The sequence below is a fragment of the Salvelinus alpinus genome, chromosome 20 (assembly GCF_045679555.1).
Source record: "Salvelinus alpinus chromosome 20, SLU_Salpinus.1, whole genome shotgun sequence".
Taxonomy (NCBI): domain Eukaryota; kingdom Metazoa; phylum Chordata; class Actinopteri; order Salmoniformes; family Salmonidae; genus Salvelinus; species Salvelinus alpinus.
This window is the reverse complement of record NC_092105.1, coordinates 14,747,481-14,767,799: the sequence shown is the minus strand read 5'-3', so window position 1 is coordinate 14,767,799 and position 20,319 is coordinate 14,747,481. Positions and strand designations below refer to the sequence as shown.

The following is a 20,319-nucleotide window of genomic DNA, read 5'->3' as shown; positions in this document are numbered from 1 at the left end:
TGGAGGCACACATACCAGAGAGGCGCTTAAAGGCAATTGGACACTAGACATATGGTCTGACCATTCTATTACAAACATACATGTCAGACAGAGAGGCGCTTAAAGGCAATTGGACACTAGACATATGGTCTGACCATTCTATTACAAACATACATGTCAGACAGAGAGGCGCTTAAAGGAATTGCACACACTGGGATAGAGGGTCCGGCCACCATTATAAACTAATTGAAAGCAGATGGTGGTGAATGACTTCATAAGGGATGGACAATACTATGTGGATATAAATATAAAGGACTGGACTTCTGAGGGTGTGTGTTCCGCGGGGTGTGTTCCGCGGGGACATGCCAGTGGGCTGTACAGTTGTAATAAAGAGCATGTTTGAATTTACAAGTTCTGATAAGCGTTGTATTTGAAATGATTTTCCACGACACTGCGACCTGGCCAAGATAAAGCAAAGCAGTGCGACAGCAACAACACAGAGTTACACATGGAATAAACAAGCGTACAGTCAATAACACAATAGAAAAAAGAAAGTCTATATACAGTGTGTGCAAATGGCGTGAGGAGGTATGGCAATAAATAGGCCACAGTAGCAAAGTAATTACAATTTAGCAGATTAACACTGGAGTGATAGATGAGCAGATGATGATGATCAGATGATGGTGTGTAAGTAGTGATACTGGTGTGCAAAAGAGCAGCAAAGTAAATAAAAACAATATGGGGATGAGGTAGATACAGTGGGGCAAAAAAGTATTTAGTCAGCCACCAATTGTGCAAGTTCTCCCACTTAAAAAGATGAGAGAGGCCTGTAATTTTCATCATAGGTACACTTCAACTATGACAGACAAAATGAGAAAAGAAAATCCAGAACATCACATTGTAGGATTTTTTATGAATTTATTTGCAAATTATGGTGGAAAATAAGTATTTGGTCAATAACAAAAGTTTATCTCAATACTTTGTTATATACCCTTTGTTGGCAATGACAGAGGTCAAACATTTTCTGTAAGTCTTCACAAGGTTTTCACACACTGTTGCTGGTATTTTGGCCCATTCCTCCATGCAGATCTCCTCTAGAGCAGTGATGTTTTGGGGCTGTTGCTGGGCAACACAGACTTTCAACTCCCTCCAAAGATTTTCTATGGGGTTGAGATCTGGAGACTGGCTAGGCCACTCCAGGACCTTGAAATGCTTCTTACGAAGCCACTCCTTCGTTGCCCGGGCAGTGTGTTTGGGATCATTGTCATGCTGAAAGACCCAGCCACGTTTCATCTTCAATGCCCTTGCTGATGGAAGGAGGTTTTCACTCAAAATCTCACAATACATGGCCCCATTCATTCTTTTCTTTACACGGATCAGTCGTCCTGGTCCCTTTGCAGAAAAACAGCCCCAAAGCATGATGTTTCCACCCCCATGCTTCACAGTAGGTATGGTGTTCTTTGGATGCAACTCAGCATTCTTTGTCCTCCAAACACGACGAGTTGAGTTTTTACCAAAAAGTTCTATTTTGGTTTCATCTGACCATATGACATTCTCCCAATCTTCTTCTGGATCATCCAAATGCTCTCTAGCAAACTTACATTTTACATTTAAGTCATTTAGCAGACGCTCTTATCCAGAGCGACTTACAAATTGGAAAGTTCATACATATTCATCCTGGTCCCCCCGTGGGGAATGAACCCACAACCCTGGCGTTGCAAGCGCCATGCTCTACCAACTGAGCCACACGGGACCAACTTCAGACGGGCCTGGACATGTACTGGCTTAAGCAGAGGGACACGTCTCGCACTGCAGGATTTGAGTCCCTGGCGGCGTAGTGTGTTACTGATGGTAGGCTTTGTTACTTTGGTCCCAGCTCTCTGCAGGTCATTCACTAGGTCCCCCCGTGTGGTTCTGAGATTTTTGCTCACCGTTCTTGTGATCATTTTGACCCCACGGGGTGAGATCTTGCGTGGAGCCCCAGATCGAGGGAGATTATCAGTGGTCTTGTATGTCTTCCATTTCCTAATAATTGCTCCCACAGTTGATTTCTTCAAACCAAGCTGCTTACCTATTGCAGATTCAGTCTTCCCAGCCTGGTGCAGGTCTACAATGTTGTTTCTGGTGTCCTTTGACAGCTCTTTGGTCTTGGCCATAGTGGAGTTTGGAGTGTGACTGTTTGAGGTTGTGGACAGGTGTCTTTTATACTGATAACAAGTTCAAACAGGTGCCATTAATACAGGTAACGAGTGGAGGACAGAGGAGCCTCTTAAAGAAGAAGTTACAGGTCTGTGAGAGCCAGAAATCTTGCTTGTTTGTAGGTGACCAAATACTTATTTTCCACCATAATTTGCAAATAAATTCATAAAAAATCCTACAATGTGATTTTCTGGATTTTGTTTTCTAATTTTGTCTGTCATAGTTGAAGTGTACCTATGATAAAAATTACAGGCCTCTCTCATATTTTTAAGTGGGAGAACTTGCACAATTGGTGGCTGACTAAATACTTTTTTGCCCCACTGTAGATTGGGTGGGCTATTTACAGATGGACTATGTACAGCTGCAGCGATCGGTTACCTGCTCAGATAGCTGATGTTTAAATTTAGTGAGGGAAATGTAAGTCTCCAGCTTCAGCTGGAGGAGGGAACTGGAAGGAAAGGTGGCCAAAGGGGGTGTTGGCTTTGGGGATGACAAGTGAGATATACCTGCTGGAGCGCGTGCTACGGGTGGGTGTTGTTATCGTGACCAGTGAGCTGAGATAAGGCAGAGCTTTACCTAGTATAGACTTGTAGATGACCTGGAGCCAGTGGGTCTGGCGACGAATATGTAGCGAGGGCCAGCCGACTAGAGCATACAGGTCGCAGTGGTGGGGGCAGCAAAGGGGGGACCAACTCCTTATTAATTGCCCATGATTTTGGAATGAGATGTTCGACGAGCAGGTGTCCACATACTGTTGGTCATGTAGTGTATAAATCTACATTACGGATGTTAAATCGGTTAGCCGCCAGAAAATACATTTGACCGGCCATGCTTATCGGTCTATAGGTTCATTTGCATAATTGTGTGGAATTAAATTGGAGCGCGTGTATTTTCGTTAGTCGTCATGCGTTTTATTTATCACGCTCACAGCATACAGAGCCTAGTTTGAGGGGCAGATAGCCTACCACCTGTCAGACAGCCAAGAGTAGCTCCTCAAAAAGCCTGTAGGCTACTTGAGTGAACCCTGCTTTTGTAAGCCCAGTAATTGTGCAACAAGTAATATTTCAAAATTCAAATCGAGTGTAAAAAACTTGTGGCAACGATCAAAAAGGAGCGATTTTATTTCTCAATCTCAACTCCTAAAGTGCGCCTCCCATTCGGATTCGGATGCAAAGGCTATAACCTGCCTCCCGTTGACTATCAGCGCACCACCCACCACTTTGCAATGGGAGCTTGAGGCAGTATAACTGTTTGAAACTTGAACAATTTACTTTCCTTCTAATAATGAGTCATGTCTTACCTTGCTTCAAAGTAGCCTTGCGAAAATCCATCCATAGAAACGTGGGGGCCATGATTTTATAAAGACTTCCTTGTGCCATTAACCAGCATTTCTCTCCTGTTCTATTGATTTTTATATCAAATTTTATTTCATTGTCCAGAAGCCAAAGGCAAAATCCTAGTCATAATAGCAACCCATCATAGTAGTTGCTATAAACCCTTTTCCAGTGCACGAACCACTGACGTAACGCACAGATACACGCGACTCTTGGCGGCAGTAAGAAAGCCATCGCCATCTGTGCCCATTCAACATAGATTTACGTTTTCATTACTTCTAAACCAAATTACTTTTTGGGGTCCTCATATGCATACAATGATGTTTTGATTCTTTTTTGAACAGTCACTAAGATTAAATTTGGTTGTGATCTTGGCAAAATAACTATTTTGGATGCAGCAGTTATTAGCTAGAATGCTAACGCTCATTAACATAGGCTGTAGCAAAAGCTAGCCAAAGAGCCATTTTACTGGTCGAAGTTTAAGTGCAGTTGATTTGCAATGATGACACAAACATTATATTTAGCAGGACATTCATACGAGCCTTAAAATCCAATTTAATCCAAAAGTAGTGTGAAATGCACTCATAAGCAACATGCAAATAGAGGCTGTGTTTGCATACTTCACCGTAGGGATGGTGCCACGTTTCCTCCAGATGTGACGCTTGGCATTCAGGCCAAAGAGTTCAATCTTGGTTTCATCAGATCAGAGAATCTTGTTTCTCATGGTCAGAGTCCTTTAGGTGCCTTTTGGCAAACACCAAACGGGCTGTCATGTGCCTTAACTGAGGAGTGGCTTCCGTCTGGCCACTCTACCACAAAGGCCTGATTGGTGGAGTGCTGCATAAATGGTTGTCCTTCTGGAAGGTTCTCCCATCTCCACAGAGGAACTCTGGACTCTGTCAGAGTGACCATCGACCTCTTGGTCGCGTCCCTGACAAAAGTCCTTCTCCCCGATTGCTCAGTTTGGCCGGGCGGCCAGCTCTAAGAAGAGTCTAGGTGATTCAAAACTTCTTACATTGAAGAATGATGGGAGGCCACTGTGTTCTTTGGGACCTTCAATGCTGCAGACATTGTTCCTTACCCTTTCCCAGATCTGTGCCTCGACACAATCCTGAAGGACAATTCCTTCGATCACATGGCTTGGTTTTTGCTCTGACATGCACTGTGAACTGTGGGACCTTGTATAGACAGGTGTGTGCCTTTCCAAATCATGTCCAATCAATTGAATTTACCATAAGTGGACTCCAAACAAGTTTTAGAAACATCTCAAGAATGATCAACAAGATGCACCTGAGCTCAATTTCAAGTCTCATAGCAAAGGGTCTTAATACGTATGTAAATAAGGTATTTGTTTTTTATTTTTAATACATTTTCAAAAATGTCTAAAAACCTGTTTTCCCTTTGTCATTATGGGGTATTGTGTGTAGATTGATGAGGAAAAATATTTCTTTAATCCATTTTAGAATAAGGCTGTAGTGTAACAAAATGTGGAAAAAGTAAAGGGATCTGAATAGTTTCCGAATGCACTGTATAAGAACTCCCCCGAGTTCTGCCACCAACATGAGTGTATTGTCCTCGTGCGGCAATGTTTGCAAACACAGAAAGGGGTCTATTAGATTCCCCCTCTTTCTAAATTTCAAACAGATATTTTAATCTCTGTCACATATGTAACTGCTCGCGTTAGGACCGCAGTTTATAACTGGACATTTTCAGTGAATTGCATTTGGGCAAATGTTTGAAAAGTTTTATTAGCTGCTTCATTACAGGAGTTGCATGTTCAATAACAGGCTACAGCCTTTTGACTGTGAGACGATAGGCTTGCCATTGTTGAATGTTTCCATTAAGCTCTTCATGAAAAATGTCCTGTCCTTGGATGCATGCATAGTATCAGAGAGGAAAAGGCAACGCGAGAGGTTACATATGTGAGAATCCAAGATGGCGTAGCAGTCAGATGTCCTTTGTCCTCGTCCTGTCCCGTGTATATATTTTTTATATATTTTTCTTCGCATTTCTTTTTTATACAGTGAGGGAAAAAAGTATTTGATCCCCTGCTGATTTTGTACGTTTGCCTACTGACAAAGAAATTATCAGTCTATAATTTTAATGGTAGGTTTATTTGAACAGTGAGAGACAGAATAACAACAAAAATATCCAGAAAAACGCATGTCAAAAATGTTATAAATTGATTTGCATTTTAATGAGGGAAATAAGTATTTGACCCCCTCTCAATCAGAAAGATTTCTGGCTCCCAGGTGTCTTTCATACAGGTAACGAGCTGAGATTAGGAGCACACTCTTAAAGGGAGTGCTACTAATCTCAGTTTCTTACCTGTATAAAAGACACCTGTCCACAGAAGCAATCAATCAATCAGATTCCAAACTCTCCACCATGGCCAAGACCAAAGAGCTCTCCAAGGATGTCAGGGACAAGATTGTAGATCTACACAAGGCTGGAATGGGCTACAAGACCATTGCCAAGCAGCTTGGTGAGAAGGTGACAACAGTTGGTGCGATTATTCGCAAATGGAAGAAACACAAAATAATTGTCAAACTCCCTTGGCCTAGGGCTCCATGCAAGATCTCACCTCATGGAGTTGCAATGATCATGCGAATGGTGAGGAATCAGCCCAGAACTACACAGGAGGATCTTGTCAATGATCTCAAGGCAGCTGGGACCATAGTCACCAAGAAAACAATTGGTAACACACTACGCCGTGAAGGACTGAAATCCTGCAGCGCTGGACGCTCATGGCATGCTGAACGGCTCTGGACGCTCATGGCAGGCTGACGGCTCTGGACGCTCACTGCAGGCTGACGGCTCTGGACGCTCATGGCAGGCTGACGGCTCTGGACGCTCATGGCAGGCTGACGGCTCTGGCTGCTCATGGCTCTCTGACGGCTCTGGCTGCTCATGGCTCTCTGACGGCTCTGGCTGCTCATGGCTCTCTGACGGCTCTGGCTGCTCATGGCTCTCTGACGGCTCTGGCTGCTCATGGCTCTCTGACGGCTCTGGCTGCTCATGGCTCTCTGACGGCTCTGGCTGCTCATGGCTCGCTGACGGCTCTGGCAGATCCTGTCTGGCTGGCGGCTCTGGCAGATCCTGTCTGGTTGGCGGCTCTGGCAGATCCTGTCTGGTTGGCGGCTCTGGCAGATCCTGTCTGGTTGGCGGCTCTGGCAGATCCTGTCTGACGGACGGCTCTAGCGGCTCCTGTCTGGCGGACGGCTCTGTAGGCTCATGGCAGACGGGCGGCTTTGCAGGCTCATGGCAGACGGGCGGCTTTGCAGGCTCATGGCAGACGGGCGGCTTTGCAGGCTCATTGCAGACGGATGGCTCAGACGGCGCTGGGGAGACGGATGGCTCAGATGGCGCTGGGGAGACGGATGGCTCAGATGGCGCTGGGTAGACGGATGGCTCAGACGGCGCTGGGGAGACGGATGGCTCAGATGGCGCTCGGGAGACGGATGGCTCAGATAGCGCTCGGGAGACGGATGGCTCTGGCCGGATAAGGCGCACTGTAGACCTGGTGCGTGGTGCCGGAACTGGAGGCACCGGGCTAAGGACACGCACCTTCATACTAGTGCGGGGAGCAGGGACAGGGCACACTGGACTCTCAAAGCGTACTCTATACCTGGTGCGTGGTACCGGCACTGGTGGCACCGGGCTGAGGGCACGCACCTCAGGACTAGTACGGGGAGAAGTGACAGTGTGTACAGGACTTAGGAGACGCACAGGTGGCTTAGTGCGTGGGGCCGGAACTGGAGGCACCGAACTGGATACACGCACTATAGGGAGAGTGCGTGGAGGAGGAACAGGGCTCTGGAAATGCACTGGTAGCCTAGTGCGTAGTGTAGGCACTGTAGGTACTAGGCTGGGGCGGGGAGGTGGCGCCGGAAATACCGGACCGTGCAGGCGTACTGGCTCTCCCCGCAAGGTCCCCTGCTCAAGAAAGCACATATACATGCCCGTCTGAAGTTTGCCAATGAACATCTGAATGATTCAGAGGACAACTGGGTGAACGTGTTGTGGTCAGACGAGACCAAAATGGAGTTCTTTGGCATCAACTCAACTTGCCGTGTTTGGAGGAGGAGGAATGCTGCCTATGACCCCAAGAAACCATCCCCACCGTCAAACATGGAGGTGGAAACATTATGCTTTGGGGGTGTTTTTCTGCTAAGGGGACAGGACAACTTCACCGCATCAAAGGGACCGCATCAAAGGGACGATGGACGGGGCCATGTGCCGTCAAATCTTGGGTGAAAACCTCCTTCCCTCAGCCAGGGTATTGAAAATGGATGGGTATTCCAGCATGACAATGACCCAAAACACACGGCCAAGGCAACAAAGGAGTGGCTCAAGAAAAAGCACATTAAGGTCCTGGAGTGGCCTAGCCAGTCTCCAGACCTTAATCCCATAGAAAATCTGTGGAGGGAGCTGAAGGTTCGAGTTGCCAAACGTCAGCCTCGAAACCTTAATGACTTGAAGAAGATCTGCAAAGAGGAGTGGGACAAAATCCCTCCTGAGATGTGTGCAAACCTGGTGGCCAACTACAAGAAACGTCTGACCTCTGTGATAGCCAACAAGGGTTTTGCCACCAAGTACTAAGTCATGTTTTGCAGAGGGGTCAAATACTTATTTCCCTCATTAAAATGCAAATCAATTTATAAAATTTTTGACATGCGTTTTTCTGGATTTTTTTGTTGATATTCTGTCTCTCACTGTTCAAATAAACCTACCATTAAAATTACAGACTGATCATTTCAATGTCAGTGGGCAAACGAACAAAATCAGCAGGGGATCAAATACTTTTTTCCCTCACTGTATATATTTTTTTTCTTCTTAAAAACTCAACTTCAAAACACTCTCCTGCAACCTACCTCACCAAATGTGGTGCGGATGTGTTTTTTTTCTCCTCAAAGGTATTATTCACCTCGTATCCGAAATCTAACAACAAAATGCTAGCCAGAAGTTAGCCAGCTCACAAGCTAACGTGAGTAGTTCAGCTAACCACAGCTAGCGCTTATCAGCTATCCTTTAGCTCGGAAAACTATTGCCAGTTTTGTACAACGCGACTCAGACCAGAGCATACCAGACCTATTTTCTCTCCATATCCCCGGATTTTTACCGCAAGCTCTGGACATTTACACCTGGATCTTGCAGCTAACTAGCTGCTATCCGAGTGACTATTGGCTAACATCAATTCCGGAGCAAACACCAATTATCCCGGAGCTAGCCAGCTGAAGAGTTCCATCAGCCACTCCCGGGCTACAATCACCTATCCGGACCCGTTTTACTGCCGATGCGGAGCCCCACCGGGCCTTCACGACTGGGATACCGACGTTATCTACCCGAGGGAGTTATTCAACTGGCCCCTCCATCGCGACGTAACCTGAACGCCCATATGCTAACTGCGGCCCGCTAATCGTTAGCTGTCTTGAGCATATCGGCTGCTATCTGAACAGGTCTATCGAACAATCTTACGCCGCGGGCTAGCTTAGTGGAGGCCTCACTGCTCCATCTACGGCTGCCCCCTGGACACTATGATCACTTGGCTACATAGCTGATGCTTGCTTGACTGTCCATTAATTCACGGTACTCCATTCCGTTTATTTGTGTTTTATCTGTCGGCTCTGTGCTTTAACTCAGGATCTGTGTGTAGTTAATCCGACCCTCTCTGCCTAGCCGTCGCCATTTTTACCTGCTGCTGCTGTGTTAACTGACTAGCTGCTGTTATCTCACCTGTTGTTTTAGCTAGCTCTCCCAATCAAGACCTGCAATCACTTTATGCCTTATTGTATGTCTCCCTCAAATATCAATATGCCTTGCATACTGTTGTTCAGGCTAGCTATCATTGTTTTGGTTTGCAATGGACCCCGTAGTTCCACTCTCCGTACCTCCGATACCCCCTTTGTCCCACCCCCCACACATGCGGTGACCTCACCCATTGAGACCAGCATGTCCAGAGATACAACCTCTCTTATCATCACCCAGTGCCTGGGCTTGCCTCCGCTGTACCCACGCCCCACCATACCCCTGTCTGCACATTATGCCCAGAATCTATTCTACCACGCCCATAAATCTGCTCCCTTTATTCTTTGTCCCCAACGCTCTAGGCGACCAGTTTTGATAGCCTTTAGCCGCACCCTCATCCTACTACTCCTCTGTTCCTCGGGTGATGTGGAGGTAAACCCAGGCCCTGCTTGTCCCCAGTCACCCTCATTTGTTGACTTCTGTGATCGAAAAAGCCTTGGCCTCATGCATGTCAACATCAGAAGCCTCCTCCCTAAGTTTGCCTTACTCACCGCTTTAGCACACTCTGCCAACCCTGATGTCCTTGCCGTGTCCGAATCCTGGCTTAGGAAGGCCACCAAAAATTCTGAGATTTCCATACCCAACTATAACACTTTCCGTCAAGATAGAACTGCCAAAGGGGGAGGAGTTGCAATCTACTGCAGAGATAGCCTGCAAAGTTCTGTCATACTTTCCAGGTCTATGCCCAAACAGTTCGAACTTCTAATTTTAAAAATTAATCTCTCCAGAAATAAGTCTCTCACTGTTGCCGCCTGCTACCGACCCCCCTCAGCTCCCAGCTGTGCCCTGGACACCATCTGTGAATTGATCGCTCCCCATCTAGCTTCAGAGTTTGTTCTGTTGGGTGACCTAAACTGGGATATGCTTAACACCCCGGCAGTCCTACAATCCAAGCTTGATGCCCTCAATCTCACACAAATCATCAAGGAACCCACCAGGTACAACCCTAAATCCGTAAACATGGGCACCCTTATAGACATTATCCTGACCAACCTGCCCTCCAAATACACCTCTGCTGTCTTCAATCAAGATCTCAGTGATCACTGCCTCATTGCCTGTATCCGCCACGGGTCCGCGGTCAAACGACCACCCCTCATCACTGTCAAACGCTCCCTAAAACACTTCTGCGAGCAGGCCTTTCTAATCGACCTGGCCCGGGTACCCTGGAAGGATATTGACCTTATCCCGTCAGTTGAGGATGCCTGGTCATTCTTTAAATGTTACTTCCTCACCATATTAGACAAGCATGCTCCGTTCAAAAAATGCAGAACCAAGAACAGATATAGCCCTTGGTTCACTCCAGACCTGACTGCCCTCGACCAGCACAAAAACATCCTGTGGCGAACTGCAATAGCATCGAAGAGCCCCCGCGATATGCAACTGTTCAGGGAAGTCAGGAACCAATACACGCAGTCAGTCAGGAAAGCAAAGGCCAGCTTTTTCAAGCAGAAATTTGCATCCTGTAGCTCTAACTCCAAAAAGTTCTGGGATACTGTAAAGTCCATGGAGAACAAGAGCACCTCCTCCCAGCTGCCCACTGCACTGAGGCTAGGTAACACGGTCACCACCGATAAATCCGTGATAATCGAAGACTTCAACAAGCATTTCTCAATGGCTGGCCATGCCTTCCTCCTGGCGACTCCAACCTTGGCCAACAGCCCCGCTCCCTCCGCTGCTACTCGCCCAAGCCTCCCCAGCTTCTCCTTTACCCAAATCCAGATAGCAGATGTTCTGAAAGAGCTGGAAAACCTGGACCCATACAAATCAGCTGGGCTTGACAATCTGGACCCCCTATTTCTGAAACTGTCCGCCGCCATTGTCGCACCCCCTATCACCAGCCTGTTCAACCTCTCCTTCGTATCATCTGAGATCCCCAAGGATTGGAAAGCTGCCGCGGTCATCCCCCTCTTCAAAGGGGGAGACACCCTGGACCCAAACTGTTACAGACCTATATCCATCCTGCCCTGCCTATCTAAGGTCTTCGAAAGCCAAGTCAACAAACAGATCACTGACCATCTCGAATCCCACCGTACCTTCTCCGCTGTGCAATCCGGTTTCCGAGCCGGTCATGGGTGCACCTCAGCCACGCTCAAGGTACTAAACGATATCATAACCGCCATCGATAAAAGACATTACTGTGCAGCCGTCTTCATCGACCTGGCCAAGGCTTTCGACTCTGTCAATCACCATATTCTTATCGGCAGACTCAGTAGCCTCGGTTTTTCTAATGACTGCCTTGCCTGGTTCACCAACTACTTTGCAGACAGAGTTCAGTGTGTCAAATCGGAGGGCATGTTGTCCGGTCCTCTGGCAGTCTCTATGGGGGTACCACAGGGTTCAATTCTCGGGCCGACTCTTTTCTCTGTATACATCAATGATGTTGCTCTTGCTGCGGGCGATTCCCTGATCCACCTCTACGCAGACGACACCATTCTATATACTTCCGGCCCTTCCTTGGACACTGTACTATCTAACCTCCAAACGAGCTTCAATGCCATACAACACTCCTTCCGTGGCCTCCAACTGCTCTTAAACGCTAGTAAAACCAAATGCATGCTTTTCAACCGTTCGCTGCCTGCACCCGCACGCCCGACTAGCATCACCACCCTGGACGGTTCCGACCTAGAATATGTGGACATCTATAAGTACCTAGGTGTCTGGCTAGACTGCAAACTCTCCTTCCAGACTCATATCAAACATCTCCAATCCAAAATCAAAGCAAGAATCGGCTTTCTATTCCGCAACAAAGCCTCCTTCACTCACGCCGCCAAACTTACCCTAGTAAAACTGACTATCCTACCGATCCTCGACTTCGGCGATGTCATCTACAAAATAGCTTCCAATACTCTACTCAGCAAACTGGATGCAGTTTATCACAGTGCCATTCGTTTTGTTACTAAAGCACCTTATACGACCCACCACTGCGACCTGTATGCCCTAGTCGGCTGGCCCTCGCTACATGTTCGTCGTCAGACCCACTGGCTCCAGGTCATCTACAAGGCTATGCTAGGTAAAGTGCCGCCTTATCTCAGTTCACTGGTCACGATGGCTACACCCACCCGCAACACGCGCTCCAGCAGGTGTATCTCACTGATCATCCCTAAAGCCAAAACCTCATTTGGACGCCTTTCCTTCCAGTTCTCTGCTGCCTGCGACTGGAACGAATTGCAAAAATCTCTGAAGTTGGAGACTTTTATCTCCCTCAACAACTTTAAAAATCTGCTATCCGGGCAGCTAACCGATCGCTGCAGCTGTACATAGTCCATCTGTAAACTACCCACCCAATTTACCTACCTCACCCCCCATACTGCTTTTATTTATTTACTTTTCTGCTCTTTTGCACACCAGTATCTCTTCTTGCACATGATCATCTGATGATTTATCACTCCAGTGTTAATCTGCTAAATTGTAATTATTCGATTTATTGCCTACCTCATGCCTTTTGCACACATTGTATATAGATTCTCTTTTTTCTACCATGTTATTGACTTGTTTATTGTTTACTCCATGTGTAACTCTGTGTTGTCTGTTCACACTGCTATGCTTTATCTTGGCCAGGTCGCAGTTGCAAATGAGAACTTGTTCTCAACTAGCCTACCTGGTTAAATAAAGGTGAAATAAAAAAAAATAAAAAAAATAACACTCTCGCCAAAATCTGTCCAAAATAAGTCCAATGCGTTTCTATGGGCTTATTTTGGGCCTTCCCGCCTTGGGACGACTCCCATTGTAATGGCGGAAACATAAGCATCTCGTCATTATATACAGATCTCTGATAGTATTTTCTGTTGGTCATGTCATTTTACTTTTTGAAAAAAAAGAATACAGTTTGTTGACTGGTTAATGAGGGTCAGTTAGTTGGCAGCAAAATTTACCGAAATGTGCATCCCTAATCTACATGGGTGATGTGAACTAACTTGATTTGTTACCAGAAGGGTTGCTTTTTTCCCTCAAAGTGAGCCATCTGTCCCTGAGTTCACACTCTCCCCATGCACCATAGAGCCTCCAACACAGAGAACAGAACACACAAACACACACAGATAACGCAATGCAGTAGGCCAAAGTATTCCAAAAGTCTATAGAGGATCTCCAAACTAACTCATCAAGACCCTTCTGGAGATCTGATTGGCTTTGAATTACTTATGCCAAAGCCCTTTCAGCCAATCACAGAGACTGTTACTACAGGGTGACAGATGTCTGCTACTCAGTGTGTGAGAGACAGTATAGAGCCCAAGCCAAAATGTCTCTCTCTGCTACAATAAACTAATACTATGCTAGAGGCGTATGGGGAAGTCGATAAAGTCACATGACAATTTGACTTTCCAATCAATGCTATGGATGTCACGGCGTAAAGAGCCATCATTCTCCCCTCACACAGACAGACTGCCATAGAGACAGGGTTGTCACAGAGAAAGCTGATCAGGATCAATGCTGTGGATGTCACGGCGTAAAGAGCCATCATTCTCCCCTCACACAGACAGACTGCCATAGAGACAGGGTTGTCACAGAGAAAGCTGATCAGGATCAATGCTGTGGATGTCACGGCGTAAAGAGCCATCATTCTCCCCTCACACAGACAGACTGCCATAGAGACAGGGTTGTCACAGAGAAAGCTGATCAGGATCAATGCTGTGGATGTCACGGGGTAAAGAGCCATCATTCTCCCCTCACACAGACAGACTGCCATAGAGACAGGGTTGTCACAGAGAAAGCTGATCAGGATCAATGCTGTGGATGTCACGGCGTAAAGAGCCATCATTCTCCCCTCACACAGACAGACTGCCATAGAGACAGGGTTGTCACAGAGAAAGCTGATCAGGATCAATGCTGTGGATGTCACGGGGTAAAGAGCCATCATTCTCCCCTCACACAGACAGACTGCCATAGAGACAGGGTTGTCACAGAGAAAGCTGATCAGGATCAATTATGTATTTCACACTCAGACACACAGTCACAACACAGTTACAACACAGTCACAACACAGTCACAACACATAGGGTATTATTCATTAGGGTATTATTTAAAAACATTTTATTTAACCTTTATTTAACTATTGGGTAAAGGGAAAACAAAGGTGTTGTTTTTTAATCTACTGTACCGATAAATGTTTCCCAGTTCTCTTTAATCCCTTAATCCCATTTAATCTGCATCCCTCCATAACCCTGCCTTCAATCTCTTTCCCTCCCTTCTCTCTCCCCCTCCTCTGCTCCCCTCTACCTCTTTTCCCTCCCCTCCCTGACCCCTCTACCCTCTACCCTCCACTCACCGATCTCCTTCCCCAGGCCTGAGTGCAAAATAGCCCCAGCAGAGGTCACCACAGCACAGCTCCTAAAGCCTCTCTGGCCCCCTTGTCTGTAGAGCTTCTCCAGGGCCAGGCGCGGTACCAGCCGGGCCCAGCCCAGTGAAGAGAAAGGCTGCTCGGACCCGTCCAGCGTCCTCAGCCGGGCCTGGTCCTTCAGCTCACACAGTAGTTCCCTGGAGCTCTGAGCAGCCCGCCGGCCTCCTTTATAGGTTACGTGGTGCTTGTTGGCACTCAGGTAGTCCCGCTTGGCGTGCTGCAGTCGCGGGGACAGCATCCCAGAGGACACTTTTCCCCGCCAGAGTCGCTGCACCAGCGAGGCAGACTTGGAGTAGTAGTCCTCCTCTAAATCATCCTCTTCTTTTCCTCGCCTCTCCCCCCCATGATCCCCCACCATGGTCTTCTTGTGGCTGTTGTTCGTCTCTACCCCCTCCTCATCCTCTTCATCCTCACGTGAGGACCGGCGTGTGCTTCGGTTGGGCCCCCGGCCGGCGTTGGAGGCGGTCCATGCAGGTCTCTCACTGTTTCGAGTCACCGTCTGGTCGGAGTGGGAACCCACGTTCTCCGTGCGTGAGGAGGACCAGGCAGCCAGGGTCTGGGCGTCCAGGTAGTCCTGCTGCTGGCGGCTGCCCCCCTCCATCTCTTGGCTGGTCCCGTAGCTCAGCTCCAGGCCAGGCTCAGGGGTGGTGGAGGAGGAGCTAGGCTCTGAGTCTGGGTAATGGTTAGGGTCTGGGTCGGGATAGGCTGTGGTAAAGGTGATGTAGGTGGGTTCGGGCTGGGAGCCCCTGATGGAGTGGTGCTGCTGGTGGGAGGCGCCTTGGATGGAGGCCAGGCGCCGTGTGTCGGGGTGCTGGGAGAGCGAGGAGCTGGCGGAGGTCAGGGGCTCGTTGTACACGGGGGTATCCAGGAAGTAGGAGAGCAGAGCCAGGAAGAGGAGGGCCCACGCCAACATGCCCACCAACAGCAGCCTCCGCCACTGACGCATACTGGACTTCATCTCCTTACAATCTCTCACACACCTATACGCACACCAGGCCAGCTCCAATCAGCAGTCAGAAGCCGGGACACAGCAGAAAGGACAGCCGGAGGGCCTGCAGAGGTGAGAGGTCAAAGGTGACAGTTAGTCTTCACCTTAAGTGGACCTGAATGTTTTGACTTTGATTAAAATAAATCCCCAGTCTTTTCAGATGTTTTGGTATTGGTGTGTGTGTGTGTATGTATCTTATTGTCTTTTCCTAGACTTACCTCACCTGGTGCCTCTATACCATCTGGTGCCCCTATATATAATTCTGGCCTCTCAAACTAACGTGGACAATCTGGTAATATCTGAAACTTGGCTAAAGAAGACTTTGCCGGATACTGATGTGTCTCTGGCTGGTTATAGATCTGACAGAGCTGGCAGAGGTGAAGGTGTCGTCAGATTTACAAAAGACAACTTACATTTTCAACATGTGCTCTTCGCCAATTGTCTGACTTGGTATCTAACTTGGTGAATCTGAATGATTCATTTTGAGTGATATTAATCTGGATTAGTTCATGTCAGTTTCTGATATGCTGATATCTTTCAGCCTCAGTTGATAACTGAACAAATCCGCCTCAACTTTAAACACCCTGAAAAATCTACTATTTTACAGTGCCTTGCAAAAGTATTCATTGCCCTTGGAGTGTTTCCTGTTTTGTTAAGAAATACGTGCACACGTTGTCAACGGGTGTATAGAGGCGAAGTCAGGTGCAGGAGAGTAGAGTGATGTAAACAGGCACACTTTTATTTTAGTTGCAAAAACGAGAGCACTACAATCAAATGCGCTCAAAACACGGAACATACAAAAATAAAGCGCGTAGAAAACACCACAATAAGATTAAACAATTACACACAAAACATGATGGGAAACAGAGAAGGATGATTGGGGAGATGAAAAACAGGTGTGTATAGAAACAAGACAAGACAAATGGATATATGAAAAATGGAGCGGCGATGGCTAGAAAGCCGGTGACGTCGATCGGCGAACGCCGCCCGAACAAGGAGAGGAGCCAACTTCGGCGGAAGTCGTGACACACGTATTCACCCCCTTTGCTATGAAGCCCCTAAATAAGATCTGGTGCAATCAATTACCTTCAGAAGTCAAATAATTGTGCGCATTCTAAGTGTCACATGACCTGTAACATGATCTCAGTATATTTACACACCTGTTCTGAAAGGCCCCAGAGTCTGCAACACCACTAAGCAAGGGGCACCACCAAGCAAGCGGCACCATGAAGACCAAGGAGTGTGGTGCCAGGACAACAACCTCTCCGACAATGTGATCAAGACAAAGGAGATGATCGTGGACTACAGGGAAAGGAGGGCCAAGCAAACCCCCATTCACATCGACAAGGCTGTAGTGGAGCAGGTCGAGAGCTCCAAGTTTCTTGGTGTCCACATCACCAACAAACTATCATGTTCCAAACACACCTACGACAGACAGTCGTGAAGAGGGCACTACAACGCCTATTCCCCCTCAAGAGACTGAAAAGCTTTGGCATGGGTCCTTATTAGAGGTCGACCGATTATGATTTTTCAACGCCGATACCGATACCGATTATTGGAGGACCAAAAAAAGCTGATACCGATTAATCGGTCGATTTATTTTATTTATTTGTAATAATGACAATTACATCAATACTGAATGAACACTTATTTTAACTTAATATAATACATCAATAAAATCAATTTAGCCTCAAATAAATAATGAAACATGTTCAATTTGGTTTAAATAATGCAAAAACAAAGTGTTGGAGAAGAAAGTAAAAGTGCAATATGTGCCATGTAAGAAAGCTAACGTTTAAGTTCCTTGCTCAGAACATGAGAACATATGAAAGCTGGTGGTTCCTTTTAACATGAGTCTTCAATATTCCCAAGTAAGAAGTTTTAGGTTGTAGTTATTATAGGAATTATAGGACTATTTCTCTCTATACCATTTGTATTTCATTAACTTTTGACTATTGGATGTTCTTATAGGCACTTTAGTATTGCCAGTGTAACAGTATAGCTTCCATCCCTCTCCTCGCTCCTACCTGGGCTCGAACCAGGAACACAACGACAACAGCCACCCTCGAAGCAGCGTTACCCATGCAGAGCAAGGGGAATAACTACTCCAAGTCTCAGAGCGAGTGACGTTTGAAACGCTATTAGCGCGCACCCCGCTAACTAGCTAGCCATTTCACATCGGTTACACCAGCCCAATCTCGGGAGTTGATAGGCTTGAAGCACAGCGAAGAGCTTCTGGCAAAACGGAACCGTTCCGTATTTTATCTAACGGGTGGCATCCATAAGTCTAAATATTCCTGTTACATTGCACAACCTTCAATGTTATGTCATAATTAAGTAAAATTCTGGCAAATTAGGCGGCCCAAACTGTTGCATATGACTGACTCTGCTAGCAATGAACGCAAGAGAAGTGACACAATTTCACCTGGTTAATATTGCCTGCTAACCTGGATTTCTTTTAGCTAAATATGCAGGTTTAAAAATATATACTTCTGTGTATTGATTTTAAGAAAGGCATTGATGTTTATGGTTAGGTACACATTGGAGCAACTATACACACCGCATCGATTATATGCAACGCAGGACACGCTAGATAAACTAGTAATATCATCAACCATGTGTAGTTAACTAGTGATTATGATTGATTGATTGATTGTTTTTTATAAGATACGTTTAATGCTAGCTAGCAACTTACCTTGGCTTCTACTGCATTCGCGTAACAGGCAGGCTCCTCGTGGAGTGCAATGTAATCAGGTGGTTAGAGCGTTGGACTAGTTAACTGTAAGGTTGCAAGATTGAATCCCCCGAGCTGACAAGGTACATTTTTTCGTTCTGCCCCTGAACGAGGCAGTTAACCCACCGTTCCTAGGCTGTCATTGAAAATAAGAATGTGTTCTTAACTGACTTGCCTAGTTAAATAAAGATTAAATAAGGTGTAAAAAAAATAAATATATATATATATATATATATACAGTGGGGAGAACAAATATTTGATACACTGCCGATTTTGCAGGTTTTCCTACTTACAAAGCATGTAGAGGTCTGTAATTTTTATCATAGGTACAGTTCAACTGTGAGAGACGGAATCTAAAACAAAAATCCAGAAAATCATATTGTATGATTTTTAAGTAATTTGTTTGCATTTTATTGCATGACATAAGTATTTGATACATCAGAAAAGCAGAACTTAATATTTGGTACAGAAACCTTTGTTTGCAATTACAGAGATCATACGTTTCCTGTAGTTCTTGACCAGGTTTGCACACACTGCAGCAGGGATTTTGGCCCACTCCTCCATACAGACCTTCTCCAGATCCTTCAGGTTTCGGGGCTGTCGCTGGGCAATACGGACTTTCAGCTCCCTCCAAAGATTTTCTATTGGGTTCAGGTCTGGAGACTGGCTAGACCACTCCAGGACCTTGAGATGCTTCTTACGGAGCCACTCCTTAGTTGCCCTGGCTGTGTGTTTCGGGTCGTTGTCATGCTGGAAGACTCAGCCACGACCCATCTTCAATGCTCTTACTGAGGGAAGGAGGTTGTTGGCTAAGATCTCGCGATACATGGCCCCATCCATCCTCCCCTCAATACGGTGCAGTCGTCCTGTCCCCTTTGCAGAAAAGCATCCCCAAAGAATGATGTTTCCACCTCCATGCTTCACGGTTGGGATGGTGTTCTTGGGGTTGTACTCATCCTTCTTCTTCCTCCAAACACGGCGAGTGGAGTTTAGACCAAAAAGCTCTAGTTTTGTCTCATCAGACCACATGACCTTCTCCCATTCCTCCTCTGGATCATCCAGATGGTCATTGGCAAACTTCAGACGGGCCTGGACATGCGCTGGCTTGAGCAGGGGGACCTTGCGTGCGCTGCAGGATTTTAATCCATGACGGCGTAGTGTGTTACTAATGGTTTTCTTTGAGACTGTGGTCCCAGCGCTCTTCAGGTCATTGACCAGGTCCTGCCATGTAGTTCTGGGCTGATCCCTCACCTTCCTCATGATCATTGATGCCCCACGAGGTGAGGTCTTGCATGGAGCCCCAGACCGAGGGTGATTGACCGTCATCTTGAACTTCTTCCATTTTCTAATAATTTCGCCAACAGTTGTTGCCTTCTCACCAAGCTGCTTGCCTATTGTCCTGTAGCCCATCCCAGCCTTGTGCAGGTCTACAATTATATCCCTGATGTCCTTATACAGCTCTCAGGTCTTGGCCATTGTGGAGAGGTTGGAGTCTGTTTGATTGAGTGTGTGGACAGGTGTCTTTTATACAGGTAACGAGTTCAAACAGGTGCAGTTAATACAGGTAATGAGTGGAGAACAGGAGGGCTTCTTAAAGAAAAACTAACAGGTCTGTGAGACCCGGAATTCTTACTGGTTTCTAGGTGATCAAATACTTCTGTCATGCAATAAAATGCAAATGAATTACTTAAAAATCATACAATGTGATTTTCTGGATTTTTGTTTTAGATTCCATCTCTCACAGTTGAAGTGTACCTATGATAAAAATTACAGACCTCTACATGCTTTGTAAGTAGGAAAACCTGCAAAATCGGCAGTGTATCAAATACTTGTTCTCCCCACTGTATATATATATAAATCGGCCAAATCGGTGTCCAAAAATACCGATTTCCGATTGTTATGAAAACTTGAAACCGGCCCTAATTAAATCGGCCATTCCGAT

The 20,319-nt window shown here is 46.4% G+C and overlaps 1 protein-coding gene across 1 annotated transcript in view; it reads right to left on the bottom strand.

Annotated features, from left to right (window-relative positions):
* LOC139546334 (beta-galactoside alpha-2,6-sialyltransferase 2-like) overlaps window positions 1–20,319 on the bottom strand; it is a 99,870-nt gene that overhangs the window by 39,687 nt on the left and 39,864 nt on the right. The window contains exon 2 of the mRNA XM_071354615.1: window positions 14,584–15,707. Coding sequence (XP_071210716.1) covers window positions 14,584–15,613 — 1,030 coding nt within the window. The 5' untranslated portion in view covers window positions 15,614–15,707. The remainder of the gene's footprint in view (window positions 1–14,583; window positions 15,708–20,319) is intronic.